The following is a 7,033-nucleotide window of genomic DNA, read 5'->3' as shown; positions in this document are numbered from 1 at the left end:
CTCATGCAAATCAAGAAAATGGAGAGGAAATTACAATGGAATTTAGCTTAGATTTTTCTTTTCTTAGCCTCCAACCAATACTAAGCATTATCAAGCAAGAAACGCCTCTGTGACGTGGTGCATAGTAATATTACAATAACAGCAATTCGTTTTCATTTAGAAAATTTCCACTATTTTTATTAGATTTTTATGTTTATTAATATAAATGTATTAGATGTAAAAACGAAATGTTTTGTCCTCGAACACCATTCTTCCCTATTGGGGAGTGTTATATTGCTAACTCAATACTTCCCGGAATGTCAATACGATCAACAAAAAATGTGAATAATGGTATTAAGATCAATTTACAACAAATTAGTCTTAACTAACTTTTGAAAAATATCCCATAACTTTAAAACGCATATAACTTTCTCAATTTAAATTATTTTTTCGAACATATATCAAATTAAAGATAATTTCATAAAGATTATAACGAGATCTCACTTGCATATGTTCTGATGTCAAAATTTGAAAAAAAATCAAAAATTTTCATAAATTTCGTTAACAACTTTATATCAATACACGTCACATAATATGTCAATACAATCCTTGTACAATGGCAATATGAAATTGACATTGTCATGTCTTTGTGTTGATGTATTTCATACACTGTATTGACATTGTGTTTCTAAACCCTAAATTTGATAGTTGCTATTATCTTTTTAAGGGTTTTTTCTTCTTTTGTTCTAGAATACACTTAACATTCCTCAAGTGTACTGGACTTTTTTTTTATTCCGCCTTTGGGAGAGACGCATGACCCTCATGCGTCTCCTTTTAATGAAACGCATGACGGAGATGCGTCTTTTATAGAGACGCATGAGGGACACGCGTCGTTAAATTTTTAATTTTTTTCATTATTTTTTTTGAAAGACGCATAAGCGTCATGCGTCACAGGCAAAGACGCATAAGGGTCATGCGTCTTTCATTTTTTTATTTATTTTTTATTTTTTATTATTTTTTATTTTTTATTTTATTTATTTATTTTTTTTTATTTGTATAGCAACCTTCATTGACGCACTCTACTCTTCGTATAATTCCTTTCTTTAAGGTGGTCTTCGGTTGCTTTGACATCAAATTAATTGATCGGGCGGAACGGGTGTGAATTTTGTCAGCTATTTTATTTTATTTTTATTTGTATAGCAACCTTCATTGACGCACTCTACTCTTCGTATAATTCCTTTCTTTAAGGTGGTCTTTGGTTGCTTTGACATCAAATTAATTGATCGGGCGGAACGGGTGTGAATTTTGTCAGCTATCCTTCCTCCAACAAATGGGTTTTTTTCTTTTTTTATTAGACGGATATGCACACCTCAAATTAAATTTGTCAGCTATCTTTCATTTCATATTTAACTTAAAGGCACTATTAAAAATAAAAATAAAAAATAAAAAATTTAAAATTAAAAATTAAAAAATGAAAGACGCATGACCCTTATGCGTCTTTGCCTGTGACGCATGACGCTTATGCGTCTTTCAAAAAAAATAAAGAAAAAAAATTAAAAATTTAACGACTCATGTCCCTCATGCGTCTCTATAAAAGACGCATCTCCGTCATGCGTTTCATTAAAAGGAGACACATGAGGGTCATGCGTCTCTCCCAAATGCGGAATAAAAAAAAAGTCCAGTACACTTAAGGAATGTTAAATGTAGTTTAGAACAAAAGAAGAAAAAACCCATCTTTTTAATATTAAAAAATAAAAATAAATTTGCATATAGCAAATTGTAGACTACAATATTTCTAAAATTATATAGTCTTAAATTAGTTGTAGTTAACAATTAAATGATGAGTTCGCAATTGATCACTCCCCCTTCCTTATTAGTGTTAATTATTTGTACCTAAATAGTTAGATTTTTTTATACTTCAACCCAAATATTTCGGACTGATTTTGATGGAAGTCTAAACAAAACCGTTTCCTCGTAACAAGTTGTCTCATGTATGTCAATATCTCATGGAAATTAGTCAAATATAAATTATAGAACAAAGAAACCCTACTAAAAAAATTACCCAATTGTGTTGTCATGTATCAAGCTAGCTCTAAACATTTTAAGTGAAAACTACTTTGACTTATCAAATTGTGAGGATATTTCGTTATTGTAATGAAACATATTCTGGAAGAGCCCGGTATTATAATATCCTCAATTAATGGATATTTATATCTTTAACGCGTAAAATAATTTAATTAAATCAGAGTCACAGAATACTTGTAATTTCGGTTTGGACGACCAATCAAATTATATCTATAGCAGCAAATAATTCTATTTAAGTTTGGATTTGAATTAAATCGATTTCTAATTTAATTAGTGAAATATTGAATTGTGGCACAAATCCAATTATCCAAAGATCCATGATCTGCGAACTTTGTCAAACTATCCAAAGTTTTGAAATTGCCTTCATGTCATGGAGAGTATTTTTGCCCAAAAAAACATGAAAATAGTAAAAAAAATTACTTCAACTGATATTAACTCGTAGTTGACGGACCTCAAATGATATTTTGAAAGTTCACAGACCTAAAATGATAGTTTGATAAAGTTCGTGGACCATAAAAAATGTTCCCTCTAACTTTTTGACATTTAAGGAACTTTTTAACATTTGAGGGTATTTGAAAATTATTCATAGTAAAAATATTTAATTTATCTCTTAAATTTTTTTTGCCCTTTGAGAAGGGAAAATGGGGAAGAATAGAGAAAAAAAGGAAGAAAGGGAAAAAAAATTTAAAGAGATAAATTAAATATTTTAATAAAGAAAAAAGATGGGTATTTTCGCCAAAAAAGTACTCCATGAAATTGTAAAAAAAAGTAGCTCAAACAATATTATATCGAAATTAATGGACCTTAAAATATAGTATTTTCAAATGTTACAGACCAGAATTGATACATTCGCAAAGTTCCCGGACAAAAAAATGTTCCCTCACTAAAATATTATGTTCGTTTTGCATTCAAAAGCAATTTTACCATATACAAATGTATTAGGGATATTTACTCAAATGTGAACAATAGGATATCCTGAAAGGCGTGAAACACTTTCAGATCAAATCAATTTGGTTGTTCTACCAATATTTGATCGGATACAATTCAGGTTTAGAAGTTTTGTATGTTAATTCTGCGATCCTCACTTTGAACCGAAAATGATCAAGAAGAGGCCTGAAACGAAACGTCGAGTCTTTTCATGAAACGTTGTGTCTCTTCGTTTCGTAACCCATTTTAACTCGTTTTCCAAAGGGTTTCGAAAATTGCAAATTAGTCCTTCGACTATCAGAAATTATATTTCCGGATGAATTAGTCCTTCGACCCCAGCCAAGGGCTCCCGCCCCTTGGACCCCGCTACTCGGGGGCGTTGCCCCCGAACCCCTGTCTAATCATAATGAATTCAAAAAAGCGTGCACTCCGCACTTTTCAAACTTGTATGATGTCTCATTATAACAATATTGATCAATCAAGTTAATCCAATTACACTAAAATAAACAACAAAATGTGGCCTCTAGTCACACTCAATTCGGTCATAAAAAGAAAATATAGGATTTTTATGGTCAGTAAATGAAAATGGTTGAATATTTTGTCAAACGTGAACATAGTTACATAGATGAATTAATATGTTTATTTAGGTTAAAAAGATAATTACCATTATTTTCCCATTCAGATTTATATCTGAGCCAAAGTTGAAGGTTATGTATGAAAAAAACAAAAAAAAATCGCCATTACCGGGAACTGAACCAGGTGACATACGTGACATTACTTAGTTTCCACTATACTACAACGACCATCTGAAACCAAGACCAAAACGATGCTGCTTTCATAAATGACTGAAAAATTAAGCTTATTATTTAAATGCTCGTGCCAAAGCCTAATGATAGCACACCTCTTGCTTAAAAATTTTCAATATGCTAAGTGCTAACAGTACATTATAAAAATAGATCAAAATGGAAACAATAACAAAAAGTAATGAAAGTTATCATAAAGAACAAAAAAACCCCTCTATTCTAAATCACAATATAAGCAAATTAGTAGTAGATAGTAGTAAGTTGTTTAAATTTAGATTGGGGATTTTCTTAGCCGATCATATTTGAGTTTGAATTTAGATCTTTATCAGATCAACTCAATAACTCAATTGTATAATTTGCTTGTCCTAAGTCGCATAATTAATGGCATAGTTGAACTATAAAATCAATGGAGTGTCATTTAGAACTATATTGAATCTTGTAACTTGAGCAATGTAGCCACAAGAACTCTAAATAATAGTACTAGTACTTCAATAGGTCCCAGAATATATACTCATTTACTACGAGGCTCACCTACCAAGATTAATTCATTTTTAATTTTCAAAATTTTTCATCAGGCAATACATTATTAATAATGTGAAATCCATTATATTCAAGAACACTATATCAACTACTTTGCTCTCTTTTATTTTACTAATTTCACATTAAAATATGTTTTTTCTCCAAATAATTAAGTTTCTATTGATAGGGAACAAAAGGAGTACATTGAAATTCATGAAGACAATTTTATTCGATGAGTATGTGCATACGAGTATACGACTGTTACGACACTACAGATATATCAGATACTAAGGGTTGTTATAACTCATATGATAATATTTATTTTTTTCGAAAATAGACTACGGGAACATTATCATCTTTTTGCAGAAAATAGACCTCACAAGTATGTGTAGTGTGTACCCCCCTATACACGAGCTAGAACATCTATAATTTATTTATTACAAGAGAAGCTAGCCCATGCTTGATATATCGATTTATGGAAATTTAGCATAACTATACATTAGGTCCACAAAAATAATGAGGCAACTTAGATATTAATCGCAAGCTCATGGTATAGTTTCATAACCTTCTGAGTTTCCAATTATACCCTTCCACGCGACAACGACAACAATAACAACAACTCCCAAAAGGACAATCGGCCAAACGAATTCGGGAACCATCATAAATTTAGACGCCTGTAAGTTGTAACCCAAATTCAAAAATAAATGATACATCTATGGAATTAATAGTAGTAGTAATTATTTTTGGTGTTGGGAAAAACTGACCAGAGTTGGAAGAGGCTTTGGTTGAGAGTGAGCAAGTAAGAGGTAAAACAAGGCCATGACTCCTGTATGGCTTTCAACGCTACTATAGTTTGATACAAGAGTGAGTGTCTCTCCTGCCAAAATCTTGACTGGTGCAGCCGGTGTCGGGTAACACGTGGACATCCCCACGATAAAACCAGCCTCGTTTCCAGCTTCATTTCCTTCCCCGTATATTGGCTTCGATGAGCATATGGTTCTTCCTCCCTGTTTCAAATACACATGTCAAATGGACTAATCAGTATGCATTTGTTGGGTTCAAACCATCCGACGTCGGAGAAATAGAAAAAGTTACCTGGTCATATAGTGTGGTGCCAACACCCCCGGCATGTTGGTGCCCAACCCCATACACCACTTCTCCACCAACCGGAAAACTAAAAGTCACACTTTTGGTATCAACGCAGCCATCTTTCTCAACTCCAACACCACAAGATTCAACTCCATATTCAACCTACACAACAACTCATCAATCTAATTAGAATACCATTCTAACACAAATTAAGTTTTTGAATTTGAACATCAGTTACCTTACAATAGTGAGTAGCTCTGATTCCTTTGGATTGATCAGCCTTTGTCCAAACATCAGTGACGTCGAGAATGTAAATATCAACGGGTACAATTGAAGACGAATCCCAATCCACATATTTCACAGTATACCTCAAATAAATAGTTTTGTTTTCGCCACGAAATCCTTGTTTGAGTCTGCATCTACCATCATCAGGACAGCAGTGTAATCCACCTCCGGCTTCAGAAAAACCGTAGAGATTACACCTGCACTCCGTGCATCCCATTTTATCATCTGCACCACGCGTGTCAATGGCGTGCACATTCAGCACCCACCCTTCCTCATACCCTGTACAAATGGTACATATATATTTATTAATCTTTAAATTTTTATACTAGAAAATTAAGTTAATTTATCTATTTTCATACTCACTCTCTCTCCAAAAAAAAATTGCTTTTTTTTGTCATTTTAGTATGTTCCACAAAATTAGTTTACTTTCTATTTTTAGAAATATTTTCATTACACATTGAACTACTAATAAGTTGGATCCAATATTATCAATTTCACATTAAAATTCATGTCATCCGAAAAGAATCTATTGACGAAGAGAGTATACCTTCCGGGATAGTGGCCGGATCTCCGACTTGAATTGCGTAGGGGTGAGGAATATAAGTTGATGTTCTCCGCGTTTCTGCTCCCACACCAAAATACTGCGTCAATCTATTCCCACAAATCCCACTGTTTCTCACGATGCTCAGATCATCAGCGCCACTACGGTTTTCCCGAGCAAAGTATCGGTTGAGAACCCAGTGATGGAGATAAACTTCATGGAGAGGCAACAGATTTCCTCTCTCATCGACTAACTCCGCGTTGAAGCTCTTCAGTCCGATGTGTCCACGTGGGAATTCGACGTTGAAGTAGTCCTTGTTCGAGACTAATCCGGGCTCCATCACCATCTCTGGCGATCGGAAAACCTCGGTTTTCACGACATTTGTAGCAGCCGTGGTGGGAGTGGTTTGATGATGAATGACTAGGAATAGGATTGTTACCATGATTATTGCAAGGTTTGCAGCCATTTTTGGTGGTGGGAGAATCAAGAAGAGCTAGTGTTTGGATTTGTATAGTAAAAAAGTAGTAAAACAATGCTCTTTTCTACGATTAGGTTATTAATTAATGGACATACACATATAATCTAGTTAGTACAAGCATATTATAGTAACATGATATTGGCGCAAATCACAAGACTTTTGTGGCATGTTCCAGAATATGGATACAAACAACGTTTAAAATAAGTGAAATAAAAGAGAGAGAAGAGTATAATACTATTATAGAGTATTATAGTTGTATTTGTATACGAAACTAAACATGATGGGTCAATATATTTTTTTTTAAAAAGAGTAACCCAGCCAAATGGG

General features: G+C 33.2%; 1 protein-coding gene across 1 annotated transcript; it reads right to left on the bottom strand.

The window, feature by feature from the left end:
• Positions 1-4,621: 4,621 nt before the first annotated feature.
• LOC121747671 lies at positions 4,622-6,753 on the bottom strand. The gene is made up of 5 exons (XM_042141752.1): positions 6,235-6,753; positions 5,641-5,966; positions 5,409-5,564; positions 5,078-5,320; positions 4,622-4,987 (listed from the first exon to the last, which is right to left on the bottom strand). The coding sequence occupies exons 1-5, from the start codon at positions 6,692-6,694 to the stop codon at positions 4,859-4,861; spliced, it is 1,314 nt and encodes a 437-aa protein (XP_041997686.1). The 5' UTR covers positions 6,695-6,753; the 3' UTR covers positions 4,622-4,858.
• Positions 6,754-7,033: the final 280 nt, after the last annotated feature.

Source organism: Salvia splendens, chromosome 9, assembly GCF_004379255.2.
Source record: "Salvia splendens isolate huo1 chromosome 9, SspV2, whole genome shotgun sequence".
NCBI lineage: Eukaryota > Viridiplantae > Streptophyta > Magnoliopsida > Lamiales > Lamiaceae > Salvia > Salvia splendens.
This window is presented reverse-complemented; position numbering and strand designations above follow the sequence as displayed.